At 50.9% G+C, this 21,175-nt stretch overlaps 1 protein-coding gene across 1 annotated transcript in view; it reads left to right on the forward strand.

The window, feature by feature from the left end:
* The window catches only part of LOC135057126 (uncharacterized), a 184,155-nt gene that overhangs the window by 148,828 nt on the left and 14,152 nt on the right, over positions 1-21,175 (forward strand). Inside the window, 1 exon segment of the mRNA XM_063963021.1 lies at positions 3,063-4,116. Within this exon segment, the coding sequence (XP_063819091.1) occupies positions 3,063-4,116 (1,054 nt within the window).

Genomic DNA, 21,175 nt, shown 5'->3' on the forward strand with positions numbered 1-21,175 from the left:
GGACTGGGTCCTGGTGACCACGGATGCCAGCCTGCGAAGCTGGGGAGCAGTCACACAGGGAAGGAATATCCAGGGCTTATGGTCAAGCCTGGAGACATCACTTCACATATATATCCTGAAGCTAAGGGCCATTACAAGGCTCTAAGCTTAGCAAGACCTCTGCTTCAAGGTCAGCCGGTGTTGATCCAGTCGGACAACATCACGGCAGTCACCCACGTAAACAGACAGGGTGGCACAAGAAGCAGGAGGGCAATGGCAGAAGCTGCAAGGATTCTTCGCTGGGCGGAAAATCATGTGATAGCACTGTCAGCAGTATTCATTCCGGGAGTGGACAACTGGGAAGCAGATTTCCTCAGCACAACCTCCACCCGGGAGAGTGGGGACTTCACCCAGAAGTCTTCCACATGATTATAAACCGTTGGGAAAAACTTGACAGGTATTGCGCCAGGTCAAGGGACCCTCAGGCAATAGCTGTAGACGCTCTGGTAACACCGTGGGTGTACCAGTCAGTGTATGTGTTCCCTCCTCTGCCTCTCATACCCAAGGTACTGAGATTGATAAGATGGAGAGGAGTAAGCACTATATTCGTGGCTCCGGATTGGCCAAGAAGGACTTGGTAACCGGAACTTCAAGAGATGCTCACGGAGGATCCGTGGCCTCTACCTCTAATAAGGGACCTGCTCCAGCAAGGACCCTGTCTGTTCCAAGACTTACCGCGGCTGCGTTTGACGGCATGGCGGTTGAACGCCGGATCCTGAAGGAAAAAAGGCATTCCGGATGAAGTCATCCCTATCCTGATCAAAGCCAGGAAGGATGTAACCGCAAAACATTATCACCGCATTTGGCGAAAATATGTTGCGTGGTGCGAGGCCAGTAAGGCCCGAAGGAGGAAATTTGACTGGGTCGATTCCCACATTTCCTGCAAACAGGAGTGTCTATGGGCCTGAAATTGGGGTCCATTAAGGTTCAAATTTCGGCTCTGTCAATTTTCTTCCAAAAAGAACTAGCTTCAGTCCCTGAAGTTCAGACGTTTGTAAAAGGGGTACTGCATATACAGCCTCCTTTTGTGCCTCCAGTGGCACTTTGGGATCTCAATGTAGTTTTTTGGGTTCCAAAAGTCACATTGGTTTGACCAACTTAAATCTGTGGAGTTAAAATATCTCACAGGGAAAGTGGTCATGCTGTTGGCCCTGGCCTGGGCCAGGCGCGTGTCAGAATTGGCAGCTTTATCCTGTAAAAGCCCTTATCTGATTTTCCATTCGGACAGGGCGGAATTGAGGACTCGTCCTCAGTTTCTCCCTAAGGTGGTTTCAGCGTTCACCTGAACCAACCTATTGTGGGCCTGCGGCTACTAGGGACTTGGAGGACTCCAAGTTGCTTGACGTTGTCAGGGCCCTGAAAATATATGTTTCCAGGACGGCTGGAGTCAGGAAATCTGACTCGCTGTTTATCCTGTATGCACCCAACAAGCTGGGTGCTCCTGCTTCTAAGCAGACTATTTCTCGTTGGATTTGTAGTACAATTCAGCTTGCACATTCTGTGGCAGGCCTGCCACAGCCAAAAATCTGTAAATGCCCACTCCACAAGGAAGGTGGGCTCATCTTGGGCGGCTGCCCGAGGGGTCTCGGCTTTACAACTTTGCCGAGCAGCTACTTGGTCAGGAGCAAATACGTTTGTAAATTCTACAAAATTGATACCCTGGCCGAGGAGGACCTGGAGTTCTCTCATTTGGTGCTGCAGAGTCATCCGCACTCTCCCACCCGTTTGGGAGCTTTGGTATAATCCCCATGGTCCTTACGGAGTCCCCAGCATCCACTAGGACGTCAGAGAAAATAAGAATTTACTTACCGATAATTCTATTTCTCGTAGTCCGTAGTGGATGCTGGGCGCCCATCCCAAGTGCGGATTGTCTGCAATACTGGTACATAGTTATTGTTACCAAAAAATTCGGGTTATTGCTGTAGTGAGCCATCTTTTCTAGAGGCTCCTCTGTTATCATGCTGTTAACTGGGTTCAGATCACAAGTTGTACAGTGTGATTGGTGTGGCTGGTATGAGTCTTACCCGGGATTCAAAATCCTTCCTTATTGTGTACGCTCGTCCGGGCACAGTATTCTAACTGAGGCTTGGAGGAGGGTCATAGGGGGAGGAGCCAGTGCACACCAGGTAGTCCTAAAGCTTTCTTTAGATGTGCCCAGTCTCCTGCGGAGCCGCTATTCCCCATGGTCCTTACGGAGTCCCCAGCATCCACTACGGACTACGAGAAATAGAATTATCGGTAAGTAAATTCTTATTTTCTTTACCACCTGGTAATTTACAAGTCTCCTTTGATACACAGATTCTATAGTTTCTACAGTAGTGTCTGTATTTGTAACAAATGGTACAGGAAAACAACTTATACAAAGTATAGAATTTGTTTCCCCCTGCTATTCACCTATCTGGAGTGAATACACAGGAAATCATTGAAAACAAACTGATTTCCCCAATAGCATAGACACACCAAAAGACCACCTAGGGGTCATTTCACAGGAAGTGCTGTAACCAAAGTATTGGTCATTTCACTCTTACACCTTCTCACAGGAACTGCAGAACCCAAGCACATTACCTGCGGTGCCCTGACCAACACATCAAAAGTTCTGATCACACTAGGAGGTTACTGAGCATATGACTTCCTATGTGAGAGTGTGCTATGACTTATCCTATAGTTACTAAGAGCATCTTGGTTACAAATACATTATAAAACATGCAGTGTATAACTCTCCAACTGCGCACAGCGAAGTGATATAACATAAAGACACATTTTTAAACACTCCGCTCCCGGCGCCGTTAGTACATTTGAATGGGGCGCCTAGCGCTCATTGTCTCTGTAAAATGGTGCCGGGCATGGAAGGATAACCCCTTCAGTGTCGCGGACGCCATTGTCCCTGTGGCTGACGGGGTCTCCGGCCACACTATCCCTATATGATCTGTAGAGAATCTGTGTGTCTTATACAGTGATATTCTGTTGTTCAGTCTTAAAGTTATCAGACATTACTAAAGTGTTATTTTGTTGTTGTTATTCAGGGTGAACACCTTTCCGATGTGAAGGCCGACGATATAGAGGGAGAAGAAGAGACATATGTGACTGATATGAAGGCAGAAGATATAGAGGGAGAAGAAGAGACGTATGTGACTGATATGAAGGCAGAAGATATAGAGGGAGAAGAGACGTATGTGACTGATATGAAGGCCGAAGATGTAGAGGGAGAAGAAGAAACGTATGTGACTGATATGAAGGCCGATGATATAGAGAGAGAAGAAGAGACATATGCGACTGATATGAAGGCAGAAGATATACAGGGAGAAGAGACGTATGTGACTGATATGAAGGCAGAAGATATAGAGGAAGAAGAGACGTATGTGACTGATATGAAGGCAGAAGATATAGAGGGAGAAGAAGAGACGTATGTGACTGATATGAAGGCAGAAGATATAGAGGGAGAAGAGACGTATGTGACTGATATGAAGGCAGAAGATATAGAGGGAGAAGAAGAGACGCATGTGACTGATATGAAGGCAGAAGATATAGAGGGAGAAGAGACGTATGTGACTGATATGAAGGCAGAGGATATAGGGGGAGAAGAAGAGACGTATGTGATTGATATGAAGGCAGAAGATATAGAGGGAGAAGAAGAGACGTATGTGATTGATATGAAGGCAGAGGATATAGAGGGAGAAGAAGAGACGTATGTGACTGATATGAAGGCAGAAGATATAGAGGGAGAAGAAGAGACGTATGTGACTAATATGAAGGCAGAAGATATAGAGGGAGAAGAAGAGACGTATGTGATTGATATGAAGGCAGAGGATATAGAGGGAGAAGAAGAGACGTATGTGACTGATATGAAGGCAGAAGATATAGAGGGAGAAGAAGAGACGTATGTGACTGATATGAAGATAGAATATATAGAGGGAGAAGAAGAGACGTATGTGACTGATATGAAGGCAGAAGATATAGAGGGAGCAGAAGAGACGTATGTGACTGATATGAAGGCAGAAGATATAGAGGGAGAAGAGACGTATGTGAGGAGAGATCAGAAGTGTAAGGAAGAGGAAATCCCTACAGATATCAGCACAGGTAATAATCCTTATTACAGAAAAGAGTCACATATTCTCCTTGCTGCATCACTACAGAAGTCTGTTCCCCTACACCCTCCTCTGTCAGTACAGCCTAATGAGGGAAAAGTATCTGCTCAATTTGGGAGTCAGGAAATATCAGCCCCTATTATACTCCTGCTCTCCTCCTCACAACATGTCACTGTGTGTTACCAGCCCAGAGATCTGACCAGTCTCCTCCCCACACTCTCTGGTGTATCTCATACATCAGGAGCCATCATTCCCTATTATACTCCTGCCCTCCCCCTCACATCATGTCACTGTGTGTTACCAGCCCAGAGATCTGACCAGTCTCCTCCCCACACACTCTGGTGTATCTCATACATCAGGAGCCATCAGCCCCTATTATACTCCTGCTCTCCCCCTCACATCATGTCACGGTGTGTTACCAGCCCAGAGATCTGACCAGTCTCCTCCCCACACTCTCTGGTGTATCTCATACATCAGGAGCCATCATTCCCTATTATACTCCTGCCCTCCCCCTCACATCATGTCACTGTGTGTTACCAGCCCAGAGATCTGACCAGTCTCCTCCCCACACACTCTGGTGTATCTCATACATCAGGAGCCATCAGCCCCTATTATACTCCTGCTCTCCCCCTCACATCATGTCACTGTGTTTTACCAACCCAGATATCTGACCAGTCTCCTCCACACACACTCTGGTGTATCTCATACATCAGGAGCCATCATCCCCTATTATACGCCTGCCCTTCCCCTCACATCATGTCACTGTGTGTTACCAACCCAGTGTTCTGACCAGTCTCCGCCCCACACTCTCTGGTGTATCTCATAAATCAGAGCCATCAGCCCCTATTATACTCCTGCTCTCCCCCTCACATCACGTCACTGTGTGTTACCAGCCCAAGGATCTGACCAGTCTCCTCCCCACACTCTCTGGGGTATCTCATACATCAGGAGCCATCACCCCCTATTTCTCTGACGTCCTAGTGGATGCTGGGTACTTCGTAAGGACCATGGGGTATAGACGGGCTCCGCAGGAGACTGGGCACTCTAAAGAAAGATTAGGTACTATCTGGTGTGCACTGGCTCCTCCCTCTATGCCCCTCCTCCAGACCTCAGTTAGTATCTGTGCCCGGCCAGAGCTGGTTGCACACTAGGGGCTCTCCTGAGCTTCTAGAAAAAGAAAGTATTTGTTAGGTTTTTTATTTTCAGTGAGATCTGCTGGCAACAGACTCACTGCTTCGTGGGACAGAGGGGAGAGAAGCGAACCTACCTGCTTGCAGCTAGCTTGGGCTTCTTAGGCTACTGGACACCATTAGCTCCAGAGGGATCGAACACAGGTCCGGTCTCGGAGCCGCGCCGCCGTCCCCCTCGCAGAGCCAGAAGAACGAAGAGAAGTGGAAAAATCGGCGGCTGAAGACTTCTGTCTTCATTAAGGTAGCGCACAGCACTGCAGCTGTGCGCCACTGCTCCCTCTGCACACCACACACTCCGGTCACTGATGGGTGGAGGGCGCTGGGGGGGGGCCCTGGGCAGCAATTAGAGTACCTTACCATGGCTAAAAGCACATAATACAGTGTATAACACTGTATATGTGCATAATCCCCCGCCATACAACATATATAAAAGCGGGAGAAGTCCGCCGAGAAAGGGGCGGGGCTATCTCCCTCAGCACACCGGCGCCATTTTCTTCACAGCTCCGCTGAAAGACAGCTCCCCAGGCTCTCCCCTGCAGTTTCCAGGCCTCAAGGGTTAAATAGAGAGGGGGGGCAATAAATTTAGGCGCAAACTGTGTAAAAAAGCTGCTATAGCGAGAAATCACTCAGTACAAAAGTGTTACTCCCTGTGATATATAGCGCTGTGGTGTGTGCTGGCATACTCTCTCTCTGTCTCCCCAAAGGACTTTGTGGGGTCCTGTCCTCAGTCAGAGCATTCCCTGTGTGTGTGTGTGTGTGTGTGTGTGTGTGTGTGTGTCGGTATGGCTGTGTCGACATGATTGATGAGGAAGATTATATGGAGGCGGAGCAGGTGCCGATAAGTGTGATGTCACCCCCTGCGGGGTCGACACCAGAGTGGGTGGATATGTGGAAGGTATTAACCGACAGTGTCAACTCCTTTACATAAAAGGCTAGATGACGTACAGCAGTGGGACAGCCGGCTTCTCAGCCCGTGCCTGCCCAGGCGTCTCAATGGCTATCTCAGATGGCAGACACAGATGTCGACACGGAGTCTGACTCCAGTGTAGACGACGATGAGACAAATGAAAAATCCACAAGGGCCATCCGTTGTATGATTACGGCAATGAAAAATGTGTTGCACATTTCTGACCTTAACCCGGTTACCACAAAAAAGGGTATTATGTTTGGGGAGAAAAAGCATCCAGTGGTTTTTCCCCCATCAGATGAATTGAATAAAGTGTGTGAAGAAGCGTGGGGTTCCCCCGATAAGAAAATAGTGATTTCTAAAAAGTTACTGATGGCGTACCCTTCCCGCCAAAGGACAGGTTACGTTGGGACCCCCCCCCCCCCAGGCTGGATAAGGCGCTCGCACACTTGTCAAAAAAGGGTGGCACTGCCGTCTCAGGATACGGACGCCTTAAAGGAGCCTGCTGATAGAAAGCAGGAGGCTAACCTGAAGTCTGTATATACACACTCAGGTACTATGAGACCTGCAATTGCTTCAGCATGGATGTGTAGTGCTGCAGCAGCTTGGTCCGATACCCTGTCAGATAATATTAATACTAGACAGGGATACTATTTTGCTAACCATAGAGCATATTAAAGACGTAGTCTTAAGCTAGCCATACACCAGGACGATATCTTTCCAACAAGCCAACTAGTTGGCTGGTTGTAAAGATAATCTGGCAGTGTGTGGGAGCAAACGATTATCAGCCGTTTGCTCCCACACGCTAAAAAACGGTCAGAAACGGTCTGACCAACTAGTTGGGAAAATCAAACCTGTTTGATTTTCCCAACCAATCGTTCAGGTGTAGGGGAAAACTTCCCCCCAACTGAACGATAAGTAGGCGGACACTGGCTGCTAGTGTCCGCCTACTTTTGTCTCGTGCTGCAGGTGACCCTCTCTGACCAGTCCCCCTCCGGCCACCTCACCGCCCCAGCCGCAGTGACCCGCCACTGCTCAGCCGCCAGTCCCACCGCAAATTAACCCCCCTCCGCCCGCCAGTCCCTTTCCTCCGCCGGCCGCCCCATCCATCCCGCTAGCCTCCCTCAGCCCGCCCAGCAGTAATTCCCCCCCACCCCCGGCCGCCAGCCTCCCTTCGCACCGGCTCCCGCACCGCAAATTATCACCCCGCCCGCCAGCCTCCCTCCGGCTGCCACACCGGTAATTCACCGGCCGCCAGCCCGCCCGGCCGCCAGCCAGCCTCCCCCGCACCGCTAATCAGCCGCCCCCGCACCGCTAATCAGCCGCACCCGCACCGCTAATCAGCCCCCCCCCGCACCGCTAATCAGCCGCACCCCCCCCCCGCACCCGCACCGCTAATTCCCCGCACCGCTAATCAGCCCCCCCCCCCCGCACCGCTAATCAGCCGCACCCGCACCGCTAATCAGCCGCACCCGCACCGCTACTCAGCCCCCCCCCCGCACCGCTAATCAGCCGCACCGCTAATTCCCCGCACCGCTAATCAGCCGCACCCGCACCCCCCCCACCCCCGCACCGCTAATCAGCCACCCCCGCACCGCTAATCAGCCGCACCCGCACCCGCACCGCTAATCAGCCACCCCCGCAGCCGCACCGCTAATCAGCCCCCCCGCACCGCTAATCAGCCCCCCCCCCGCACCGCTAATCAGCCGCACCCGCACCGCTAATCAGCCCCCCCGCACCGCTAATCAGCCGCACCCCCCCCCCCCGCACCGCTAATTCCCCGCACCGCTAATCAGCCCCCCCCCCCCGCACCGCTAATCAGCCGCACCCGCACCGCTAATCAGCCGCACCCCCCCTCCCCCGCACCGCTAATCAACCCCCCCCCGCACCGCTAATCAGCCGCACCCGCCCCCGCACCGCTAATCAGCCGCACCCGCACCGCTAATTCCCCGCACCGCTAATCAGCCCCCCCCGCACCGCTAATCAGCCGCACCCGCCCCCGCGCCGCTAATCAGCCGCACCCGCACCGCTAATCAGCCGCACCCCCCCTGCACCCGCACCGCTAATTCGCCGCACCCGCACCGCTAATCCGCCCCCCCGCACCGCTAATCAGCCGCACCCGCCCCCGCGCCGCTAATCAGCCGCCCCCGCACCGCTAATCAGCCCCCCCCCGCACCGCTAATCAGCCGCACCCCCCTGCACCCGCACCGCTAATCAGCCGCACCCGCACCGCTAATCAGCCACCCCCGCACCGCTAATCAGCCGCACCCCCCCCGCACCGCTAATTCGACGCACCCGCACCGCTAATCAGCCCCCCCCGCACCGCTAAACAGCCGCACCCCTAATCAGCCCCCCCCACACCGCTAATCAGCCGCACCGCCCCCGCACCGCTAATCAGCCGCACCCCCCCGCACCGCTAATTCGCCGCACCCGCCCCCGCACCGCTAATCAGCCGCACCCGCACCGCTAATCAGCCGCACCCCCCCCCCCGCACCGCTAATCAGCCGCACCCCCCCCCCCCCCGCACCGCTAATTCGCCGCAACCCCCCCCCCCCCCCGCATCGCTGCGGTAGCACACCACTGCTGCCGGGCTGCCGCTGTCACAGGACACCCAGCAGTTGCACCCCTCCCGCGATACCCCACGATCGCGGCACCCCCCGCACCCCACCCATGATTGCTGCACCCACGCACGCCACCCCCGATCACTGGCACCCCACCTGCGGTTGCGGCAACCCTGCACCCCACCCGCGATCGCGGCTCCCCCCGCAGCTTACCCGCAATCGCGGAACCCCCCGCATATCACCCACGATCGCGGCACCCCCGCATATCACCCGCGATCGCGGCACCCCCCGCATATCATCCACGATCGCGGCCCCCCTCGCATATCACCAGCGATCGCGGGACCTCTGCTCCCCTCCTGCAGTCACTGCCCCCCAAGATCGCGGCACCCCTTCCCCCTCACCACCACCAGGGCCAGCTCCAGCCCGCATCGGCTCCCGCACCGCTAATTCACCCCCCCCCCCCCCGCGGCCCCCCTCCACCAGCCTTCTGTCACTTCAGACGCGCACGGAGACAATCAGGTGAGTGCCACGGAGTGGCGCTTCCTGATTGGCTGAAGAGACACTTCTGTGACAGCTGTGACCGGGGTGTCTCTGCATTCGTGGAAAGGGTTCCCATGTGTAAACATGGGACCCCTTTCAGTCCGTTTGGTCCGGGTGTTCGGTTTGTTGTTTTGCCAAGTACGTGGATTATAATCTGGACCCTGGATCAGGTGAGTATAATTATCTTTTATTTTCAGGTACCCGTGGATTCTACTTGGAGAAGAGGACCGACTGCTTCGTGTCAACATAGGTAAGTATGTGTGTGTCGACATGTGTGAAATAAAGTTTTACTGTCACGGTGTGTGTCTCCTGTTTTTATTTGGGTATTTTTTTCCCATTAGAACTACAGGTACCAGCGGGCCCGCTTTTCTCCCGCATGCTGGTACTTGTGGTTCTCCAAGTACCAGCTTGCGGGGGAGGCTTGCTGGGACTTGTAGTACTACTGGAAAAAACAATATTCTTTTAATTTTCTCAAGGCTATCAGCCCCCCATCCGCAGCCTTTGGATGGGGGGGACAGCCTCGGGCTTCACCCCTGGCCCTTGGGTGGCTGAGGAGGGGGACCCCTTGATTGAAGGGGTCCCCACTCCCCCAGGGTACCCCGGCCAGGGGTGACTAGTTGGATATTTAATGCCACGGCCGCAGGGCACTGTATAAAAGTGACCCCCGGCTGTGGCATTATCTGTCCAGCTAGTGGAGCCTGATGCTGGTGTAAAAAATACGGGGGACCCCTACTCTTTTTGTCCCCCGTATTTTTTGCACCAGCACCAGGCGCAGAGCCCGGTGCTGGTTTTAAAAATACGGGGGATCCCCTGTCCATTTTCCCCCCGCATTTTTAGAACCAGGACCGGCTCGAAGAGCCCGAGGCTGGTTATGCTGTGGAGGGGGGACCCCACGCAATTTTTTTTCAGGTTTTTCCCATTCTATTTAAAAAAAATAATAATAATAATCTTTTTAAAAATATATAAATAATACTTGTGCCTCCAAAAAAGACAAACCAAGTACCTAATCCCTTCTAATATAAATAGATATGCTATTACCCACCCAAAAAAACACCAAAAAAAACATGTTTTTAAATTTTTTTATTAGATTCCGCCAGCAAAGTGTGGCGGATTGAAAATGACCGAAACCGAAACGTTAAGCTGTCAGAACAGGGTCACGTATGTTCTTGATTTTTGAAAAGTCCTAAAGTGCCGCCTATCGTTTGTGATATGTTTGCTTTTTGAAGCTCAGGAGGGCACCAGGCAAGCTGTACATTTTACTACATTGGGAGTGCCGAATATCTACATCTGGTATATATATATATATATATATATATATATATATATATATATATATATATATTTGCCTTGGCAGCCCAACCATGCTGGTATCCATAGTTCAGTATAAAAACAAGTAAATCTAATAAATGTATGGCGGTGAAAGAAAAGCCCAGTTTCACTGAAAAAAAAGACAATTCTGCATGTTTTGAAATGAAAAAAAACAAAACAAAACTGAAGAACTGTAGGCAGGCACTGTCCGCCTACTTGGGTGACATCACAAGTTGGACAGAAGTTGGTAGGTTGGTTGGTCTGATGAAAAGTTGGTTAGATGTGTGGAGCACTGGTAAAAAGTTGGTTAGATGTGTGGGGCACTGTTTTAGTTGAACAGACAAGTTGGATGGTTGGAAGTTTGGAGTGTTGGAGAAAAGTTGGTCTGATGTATGGCTAGCATTATATATGAGAGATGCACAGAGGGATATTTGCCGGCTGGCATCTAGAATTAATGCAATGTCCATTTCTGCCAGAAGAGTATTATGGACTCGGTAGTGGACAGGTGATGCTGATTCTAAAAGGCACATGGAGGTTTTGCCTTATAAGAGTGAGGAATTGTTTGGGGATGGTCTCTCGGACCTAGTATCCACAGCAACAGCTGGGAAGTCGACATTTTTACCTCAGGTTAGCTCACAGCCTACGAAAGCACCGTATTATCAGGTACAGTCCTTTCGGCCACAAAAAGGCAAGCGGGTCAGAGGCGCTTCCTTTCTGCCCAGAGGCAGGGGAAGAGGGAAAAAGCTGCACCAGACAGCCAGTTCCCTGGAACCAAAATCCTCCCCCGCTTCCTCTAAGTCCACCGCATAACGCTGGGGCTCCACAGGCGGAGCCAGGTGCGGTGGGGGCGTGTCTCAGGAACTTCAGCGACCAGTGGGTTCGCTCACAGGTAGATCCCTGGGTTCTTCAAGTGGTATCTCAGGGATACAAGCTGGAGTTCGAGGCCACTCCCCCTCGCCGTTACCTCAAATCTGCCTTGCCGGCTGCTCCCAAAGAAAGGGAGGTAGTATTGGACGCTATTCACAAGCTGTACTTCCAGCAGGAGATAATCAAGGTACCCCCCCCCCCCCTTCAACAGGGGCGGGGTTACTATTCCACAATGTTTGTGGTACCGAAACCAGACGGTTCGGTGAGACCCATCCTAAATTTAAAATCCTTGAACACTTATATAAGGAAGTTCAAGATGGAATCGCTCAGGGCGGTTATTGCAAGCCTGGAAGAGGGGGTCCCCATGTACCCACCTCACCAGGAGTACCTCAGGTTTGTGGTACAGGACTGTCATTACCAATGCCAGACGTTGCCGTTTGGTCTGTCCACGGCACCGAGGGTATTTACCAAGGTAATGGCCAAAATGATGATACTCCTTCGATAGAAGGGAGTTATAATTATTCTGTACTTGGACGATCTCCTGATAAAGGCGAGGTCCAAGGAGCAGTTGCTAGTCAGCGTAGCACTATCTCAGGAAGTGCTGCATCAGCACGGCTGGATTCTGAATATCCCAAAGTCGCAGCTGATTCCCGCGACGTGTCTGCTGTTCCTGGGTATGATTCTGGACACAGAACAGAAGAAGGTGTTTCTCTAGGAGGAGAAGGCCCAGGAATTATCATCTCTGGTCAGGGACCTCCTGCAACCAAAACAGGTGTCGGTGCATCACTGCACTCGAATCCTGGAAAAGATGGTAGCTCTTAAGAAGCGTTTCCCTTTGGTAGGTTCCATGCGAGGACCTTCCAGTGGGATCTATTAGACAAGTGGTCCGAATCGCATCTTCAGATGCATCGGTTGATCACCCTGTCCCCGAGGGCCAGGGTGTCTCTGCTGTGGTGGCTGCAGAGTGCTCATCTTCGCGAAGGCCGCAGATTCGGCACACAGGACTGGGTCCTGGTGACCACGAATGCAAGCCTTCGAGGGTGGGGGGAAGTCACTCAAGGAAGAAAACGTCCAAGGACAATGGTCGAGTCAGGAAACTTCCCTGCACATAAATATTCTGGAACTACGGGTCATTGACAATGCCCTGAGTCAAGCAGAATCCCTGCTTCAAAGCCAACCAGTTCTGATTCAGTCAGACAACATCACAGCGGTCGCCCATGTAAACCGCCAGGGCGGCACAAGAAGCAGGATGGCTATGGCTGAAGCCACAAGAATTCTTCGAGGGCAGAGAATCACGTGATAGCACTGGCAGCAGTGTTCATTCCGGGAGTGGACAACTGGGAAGCAAACTTCCTCAGCAGACACGACCTCCACCCGGGAGAGTGGGGACTTCATCCAGAAGTCTTCAAGAGGATTGTACACCGGTAGGAAAGACCACAGGTGGACATGATGGCGTCCCGCCTAAACAAAAAGCTAAAATGATATTGCGCCAGGTCAAGGGACCCTCAGGCGATAGCTGTGGACGCTCTGGTGACACCGTGGGTGTACCAGTCGGTGTACATGTTCCCTCCTCTTCCTCTTATACCCAAGGTGCTGAGGATAGTAAGAAAGAGAGGAGTAAGGACAATACTCATCGTTCTGGATTGGCCAAGAAGATCTTGGTACCCAGAACTACAAGAAATGATCTCAGAGGACCCATGGCCTCTGACCCTCAGACAGGACCTGCTACAGCAGGGGCCCTGTCTGTTCCAAGACTTACCGCGGCTGCGTTTGACGGCATGGCGGTTGAACGCCGGATCCTGAAGGAAAAAGGCATTCCGGAGGAAGTCATCCCTACCCTGGGATCAAAGCCAGGAAGGATGTTACCGCAAAGCATTATCACCGCATTTGGCGAAAATATGTTGCGTGGTGTGAGGCCAGGAAGGCCCCGACGGAGGAATTTCAACTGGGTCGATTCCTGCATTTCCTGCAAGCAGGAGTGTCTATGGGCCTCAAATTGGGATCCATTAAGGTTCAGATTTCGGCCCTGTCGATTTTCTTCCAGAAAGAATTGGCTTCAGTTCCTGAAGTTCAGACGTTTGTCAAGGGTGTGCTGCATATACAGCCTCCTTTTGTGCCTCCAGTGGCACCTTGGGATCTCAATGTAGTTTTGGGGTTCCTCAAATCACATTGGTTTGAACCACTTAAAACTGTGGATTTAAAATACCTCACGTGGAACGTGGTCATGCTGTTGGCCCTGGCTTCGGCCAGGCGTGTGTCAGAATTGGCGGCTTTATCCTGTAAAAGCCCTTATCTGATTTTTCATACGGACAGGGCAGAATTGAGGACTCGTCCTCAGTTTCTCCCTAAAGTGGTTTCAGCGTTTCACCTGAACCAACCTATTGTGGTGCCTGCGGCTACGAAGGACTTGGAGGACTCCCAAGTTGCTGGACGTCGTCAGGGCCCTGAAAATATATGTTTCCAGGACGGCTGGAGTCAGGAAAACTGACTCGCTATTTATCCTGTACGCACCCAACAAGCTGGGTGCTCCTGCTTCGAAGCAAACTATTGCTCGCTGGATTTGTAGTACAATTCAGCTTGCGCATTCTGTGGCAGGACTGCTACATCCAAAATCTGTAAAAGCCCATTCCACAAGGAAGGTGGGCTCATCTTGGGCGGCTGCCCGAGGGGTCTCGGCTTTACAACTTTGCCGAGCTGCAACTTGGTCAGGGTCAAATACCTTTGTAAAATTTTACAAATTTGACACCCTGGCTGAGGAGGACCTGGAGTTCTCTCATTCGGTGCTGCAGAGTCATCCGCACTCTCCCGCCCGTTTGGGAGCTTTGGTATAATCCCCATGGTCCTTACGGTGTACCCAGCATCCACTAGGATGTCAGAGAAAATAAGAATTTACTCACCGGTAATTCTATTTCTCGTAGTCCGTAGTGGATGCTGGGAGCCCGTCCCATGTGCGGACTTTCTGCAATACATGTATATAGTTATTGCATAGCTAAAGGGTTATTGTTTACTGTTACTGAGGCTCATTTGTTATTCATACTGTTAACTGGGTATAGTTATCACAAGTTGTACAGTGTGATTGGTGTGGCTGGTATGAGTCTTACCCTGGATTCCAAATCCTTTCCTAGTAATGTCAGCTCTTCCGGGCACAGTTTACCTAACTGAGGTCTGGAGGAGGGGCATAGAGGGAGGAGCCAGTGCACACCAGATAGTACCTAATCTTTTTCTTTAGAGTGCCCAGTCTCCTGCGGAGCCCGTCTATACCCCATGGTCCTTACGGAGTACCCAGCATCCACTACGGACTACGAAAAATAGAATTACTGGTGAGTAAATTCTTTTCTCTGACGTCCTATTGGATGCTGGGAACTCCGTAAGGACCATGGGGAATAGCGGCTCCGCAGGAGTCTGGGCACATCTAAAGAAAGCTTTAGGATCACCTGGTGTGCACTGGCTCCTCCCCCTATGACCCTCCTCCAAGCCTCAGTTAGATCTCTGTGCCCGAACGAGAAGGGTGCACACTAGGGGCTCTCCTGATCTTTGTGAAATTTTTAGTTTAGGTTTATTATTTTCAGTGAGACCTGCTGGCAACAGGCTCACTGCATCGAGGGACTAAGGGGAGAAGAAGCGAACTCACCTGTGTGCAGAGTGGATTGGGCTTCTTGGCTACTGGACATTAGCTCCAGAGGGACGATCACAGGTCCAGCCTGGATGGGTCCCGGAGCCGCGCCGCCGGCCCCCTTACAGAGCCAGAAGAGCGAAGAGGTCCGGAAAATCGGCGGCAGAAGACGGTCCTGTCTTCAGATAAGGTAGCGCACAGCACCGCAGCTGTGCGCCATTGCTCTCCACACACTTCACACTCCGGTCACTGAGGGTGCTGGGCGCTGGGGGGGCAGCGCCCTGAGACGCAATAAATCGATAAAAACCTTATATGGCTAAAATAAATGCATCACATATAGCTCCTGGGTTATATGGATGCATTTAACCCCTGCCAAAACATACAGAAAAACGGATGATAAGGACGCCGAGAAAGGGGCGGAGCCTATCTCCTCAGCACACTGGCGCCATTTTCCCTCACAGCTCAGTTGGAGGGAAGCTCCCTGGCTCTCCCCTGCAGTCACTACACTACAGAAAGGGGTTAAAAAAGAGAGGGGGGCACAAATTAGGCGCAGTATAAATAATACAGCAGCTATAAAGGGAAAAACACTTATATAAGGTTATTCCTATATATATATATAGCGCTCTGGTGTGTGCTGGCAAACTCTCCCTCTGTCTCCCCAAAGGGCTAGTGGGGTCCTGTCCTCTATCAGAGCATTCCCTGTGTGTGTGCTGTGTGTCGGTACGTTTGTGTCGACATGTATAAGGAGAAAAATGATGTGGAGATGGAGCAGAGTGTCTGTAAAAGTGATGTCACCCCCTAGGGGGTCGACACCTGAGTGGATGTACGGTTGAAATTACGTGATAGTGTCAGCTTTGTATAAAAGACAGTGGTTGACATGAGACAGCTTGGGCATGTCCAGACGTCTCATAGGCCGTCAGGGGCTCTAAAGCGGCCATTACCTCAGATGGCAGATACAAACACCGACACGGATACTGACTCCTGTGTCGACGGTGAAGAGACAACCGTGATTTCCAATAGGGCCACACATTACATGATTGAGGCAATGGAAAATGTTTACACTTTTCTGATAATATGAATACCACCAAAAAAGGGGTATTATGTTTGGTGAGGAAAAACTACCTGTAGTTTTCCTGAATCTGAGAAATAAAATGAGGTGTGTGATGATGCGTGGGTTTCCCCCCGATAACAATTGATAATTTCTAAAAAGTTATTGGCAGTATACCTTTTCCCGCCAGAGGTTAGGGTGCGTTGGGAAACACCCCCTAGGGGGGATAAGGTGCTCACACGCTTGTAAGAACAAGGGCTCTACCCTCTCCTGAGATGGCCGCCCTTAAGGATCCTGCTGATAAAAGCAGGAGGGTATCCTAAAATGTATTTACACATATAATGGTGTTATACTGCGACCAGCAATCGCCTCAGCCTGGATGTGCAGTGCTGGGTTGGCGTGGTCGGTTTTCCTGACTGGAAATATTGATATCCTAGATAAGGACAGTATATTATTGCCTATAGAGCATTTAAAAGATGCATTTCTATATATGCATGATGCACAGCGGAGTATTTGCCGACTGGCATCAAGTATAAGTGCGTTGTCCAATTCTACCAGTAAAGTGGTCAGGTGATGCGGATTCCAAACTGCATTTGGAAGTATTGCCTTAAAAAAGGGGACATTTGGGGTCGGTCTTTCAGACCTGGTGACCGCGGCAACAGCTGGGATATCCACGTTTGTACCCCAGGTCGTCTCTCAAAATAAGACGCCGTATTATCAGGCGCAGTCCTTTGTTGGCAAGTGGACAAAAGGTTCCTCTTTTCTGCTCATGACAGAGGGAGAGGAAAAAGGCTGCAGAGATCAGCCAGTTCCCAGGAACAGAAACCCTTTCCCGCCTCTGCCAAGCCCTCAGTATGACGCTAGGGCTGTACAAGGTGGGAGCCCGTTCTCAATGAATTTCAGTGCGCAGTGGGCTCACTCGCAAGTAGACCCCGGGATCTTTCAGGTAATATCTCAGGGGTACACATTGGAATTCGAGACGTCTCCCCCTCGCCGTTTCCAAAAGTCGGTTTTACCGACGTCTCCCTCTGACAGGGAGGCAGTTTTGGAAGTCATTCACAAGCTGTGTTTCCAGCAGGTGATAATCAAGGTACCCCTCCTGCAACAGGGAACAGGGTATTATCCCACACTAGTGTGGTACCGAAGCCAGACGGCTCGGTGAGACCGATTCTAAATCTAAAATCTAAAATATTTGAACACTTACATACAGAGGTTCAAATTCAAGATTGAGTCACTCAGAGCAGTGATTGCGAACCTGGAAGAAGGGGACTACATGATGTCTCGGGACATCAAGGATGCTTACCTTCATGTCAAAATTTACCCTTCTCACCAAGGGTACCTCAGGTTGTGGTACAGAACTGTCACTATCAGTTTAGACGCTGCCGTAGGTATGGTCCACGGCACCCCGGGTCTTTACCAAGGTAATGGCCGAAATGATGATAATCCTTCTAAGGAAGGGAATTTTAGTTATCCCTTACTTGGACGATTCCCTGATAAGGGTAAGATCCAGGGAACAGTTGGAGGTCGGTGTAGCACTATCTCAGGTAGTGTTACGGCAGCACGATTGGATTATCAATATTCCAAAATCGCAGCTGGTTCCGACGACTTGTCTTCTGTTCCTAGGGATGATCCTGGACACAGTCCAGAACAAAGGTGTTTCTCCCGGAAGAGAAAGCCAGGGAGTTATCCGAGCTAGTCAGGAACCTCCTAAAACCGAGCCAAGTCTCCAGTGCATCAATGCACATGGGTTCTGGGTAAAAATGGTGGCTTCCTACGAAGCAGTCCCATTTGGCAGATTCCACGCAAGGACTTTCCAGTGGGACTTACTGGACAAAGGGTCCGGGTCGCATCTTCAGATGCATCAGCGGATAACCCTGTCACCAAGGACAAGGGTATCCCTCATGTGGTGGTTGCAGAGTGCTCATCTTCTAGAGGGCCGCAGATTCGGCATTCAGGACTGGGTCCTGGTGACCACGGATGCCAGCCTGCAAGGCTGGGGAGCAGTCACACAGGGAAGGAATATCCAGGGCTTATGGTCAAGCCTGGAGACATCACTTCACATAAATAAACTAAGGGCCATTTACAATGCTCTAAGCTTAGCAAGAACCTCTGCTTCAAGGTAAGCCGGTGTTGATCCAGTAGGACAACATCACGGCAGTCACCCACGTAAACAGACAGGGTGGCACAAGAAGCAGGAGGGCAATGGCAGAAGCTGCAAGGATTCTTCGCTGGGCGAAAAATCATGTGATAGCACTGTCAGCAATATTCATTCCGGGAGTGGAAAACTGGGAAGCAGATTTCCTCAGCAAGACCTCCACCCGGGAGAGTGGGGACTTCACCCAGAAGTCTTCCACATGATTATAAACCGTTGGGAAAAACTCGACAGGTATTGCGCCAGGTCAAGGGACCCTCAGGCAATAGCTGTAGATGCTCTGGTAACACCATGGGTGTACCAGTCAGTGTATGTGTTCCCTCCTCTGCCTCTCATACCCAAGGTACTGAGATTGATAAGATGGAGAGGAGTAAGCACTATATTCGTGGCTCCGGATTGGCCAAGAAGGACTTGGTAACCGGAACTTCAAGAGATGCTCACGGAGGATCCGTGGCCTCTACCTCTAAGAAGGGACCTGCTCCAGCAAGGACCCTGTCTGTTCCAAGACTTACCGCGGCTGCGTTTGACGGCGTGGCGGTTGAACGCCGGATCCTGAAGTAAAAAAGGCATTCCGGATGAAGTCATCCCTATCCTGATCAAAGCCAGGAAGGATGTAACCGCAAAACATTATCAGCGCATTTGGCGGAAATATGTTGCGTGGTGCGAGGCCAGTAAGGCCCGACGGAGGAAATTCAACTGGGTCGATTCCTACATTTCCTGTAAACAGGAGTGTCTATGGGCCGGAAATTGGGGTCCATTAAGGTCAAATTTCGGCTCTGTAAATTTTCTCCCAAAAAGAACTAGCTTCAGTCCCTGAAGTTCAGACGTTTGTTAAAGGGGGTACTGCATATACAGCCTCCTTTTGTGCCTCCAGTGGCATTTTGGGATCTCAATGTAGTTTTTGGATTTCAAAAGTCACATTGGTTGGACCCACTTAAATCTGTGGAGTTAAAATATCTCACAGGAAAAGTGGTCATGCTGTTGGCTCTGGACTGGGCCAGGTGCGTGTCAGAATTGGCGGCTTTATCCTGTAAAAGCCCTTATCTGATGTTCCATTCGGACAGGGCGGAATTGAGGACTCGTCCTCAGTTTTTTCCCTAAGGTGGTGTCAGCGTTCACCTGAACCAGCCTATTGTGGTGCCTGCGGCAAATAGGGACTTGGAGGACTCCAAGTTGCTAGACGTTGTCAGGGCCCGGAAAAATATATGTTTCCAGGACGGCTGGAGTCAGGAAATCTGACTCGCTGTTTATCCTGTATGCACCCAACAAGATGGGTGCTCCTGCTTCTAAGCAGACTATTGCTCGTTGGATTTGTAGTACAATTCAGCTTGCACATTCTGTGGCAGGCCTGCCACAGCCAAAAATCTGTAAATGCCCACTCCACAAGGAAGGTGGGCTCATCTTGGGCGGATGCCCGAGGGGTCTCGGCTTTACAATTGGCCGAGCAGCTACTTGGTCAGGAGCAAATACGTTTGTAAAATTCTACAAATTTGATACCCTGGCTGAGGAGGACCTGGAGTTCTCTCATTGGTGCTGCAGAGTCATCCGCACTCTCCCGCCCGTTTGGGAGCTTTGGTATAATCCCCATGGTCCTTACGGAGTTCCCAGCATCCACTAGGACGTCAGAGAAAATAAGAATTTACTTACCGATAATTCTATTTCTCGTAGTCCGTAGTGGATGCTGGGCGCCCATCCCAAGTGCGGATTGTCTGCAATACTGGTACATAATTATTGTTACCAAAACATTTGGGTTATTGCTGTAGTGAGCCATCTTTTCTAGAGGCTCCTCTATTATCATGCTGTTAACTGGGTTCAGATCACAAGTTGTACAGTGTGATTGGTGTGGCTGGTATGAGTCTTACCCGGGATTCAAAATCCTTCCTTATTGTGTACGCTCGTCCGGGCACAGTATCCTAACTGAGGCTTGGAGGAGGGTCATAGGGGGAGGAGCCAGTGCACACCAGGTGATCCTAAAGCTTTCTTTAGATGTGCCCAGACTCCTGCGGAGCCGCTATTCCCCATGGTCCTTACGGAGTTCCCAGCATCCACTACGGACTACGAGAAATAGAATTATCGGTAAGTAAATTCTTATTATTTATACTCCTGCTCTCCCCCTCACATCATGTCACTGTGTGTTACCAGCCCAGAGATCTGACCAGTCTCCTCCCCACACTCTCTGGTGTATCTCATACATCAGGAGCCATCAGCCCCTATTATACTCCTGCTCTCCCCCTCACATTGTGTCACTGTGTGTTACCAGCCCAGAGATCTGACCAGTCTCCTCCTCACACTCTCTGCTGTATCTCATACATCAGGAGCCATCAGCCCCTATTATACTCCTGCTCTCCCCCTCACATTGTGTCACTGTGTGTTACCAGCCCAGAGATCTGATCAGTCTCCTCCCCACACTCTCTGGTGTATCTCGTATATCAGGACCATCAGCCCCTATTATACCCCTGCTCCCCTTCACATCATGTCACTGTTTGTTACAAGCCCAGAGATCTGACCAGTCTCCTCCCCATACTCTCTGGTGTATCTTATTTATCAGTAATTAAGTCATCACTATGATTGATTTATTAGCTTAATTTACTAGCATACGTCTGGTGGGACTATTCTACCTGGGGATGACCAGAGGACCATATAGAGGCTGCTGTTGCAACATACATATTCACCTGGAGCACTTTGTGTAGTGTGGAAGCAGATGTTGGTAGCTCAGCCCACAAGTGTCCTGTATGTATGTGTGGGGGCAGTCTGGATAGATAGTGTGGTTTAGTAATGTCACTGGCTGATGAGGTTTCCTGTTCTCTGATGCTGGCTTTGGTATGTTACCCAGCAAAGTCTGCATTATGTGGGAAAGGGGAGATA

Source organism: Pseudophryne corroboree, chromosome 3 (assembly GCF_028390025.1).
Source record: "Pseudophryne corroboree isolate aPseCor3 chromosome 3, aPseCor3.hap2, whole genome shotgun sequence".
NCBI lineage: Eukaryota > Metazoa > Chordata > Amphibia > Anura > Myobatrachidae > Pseudophryne > Pseudophryne corroboree.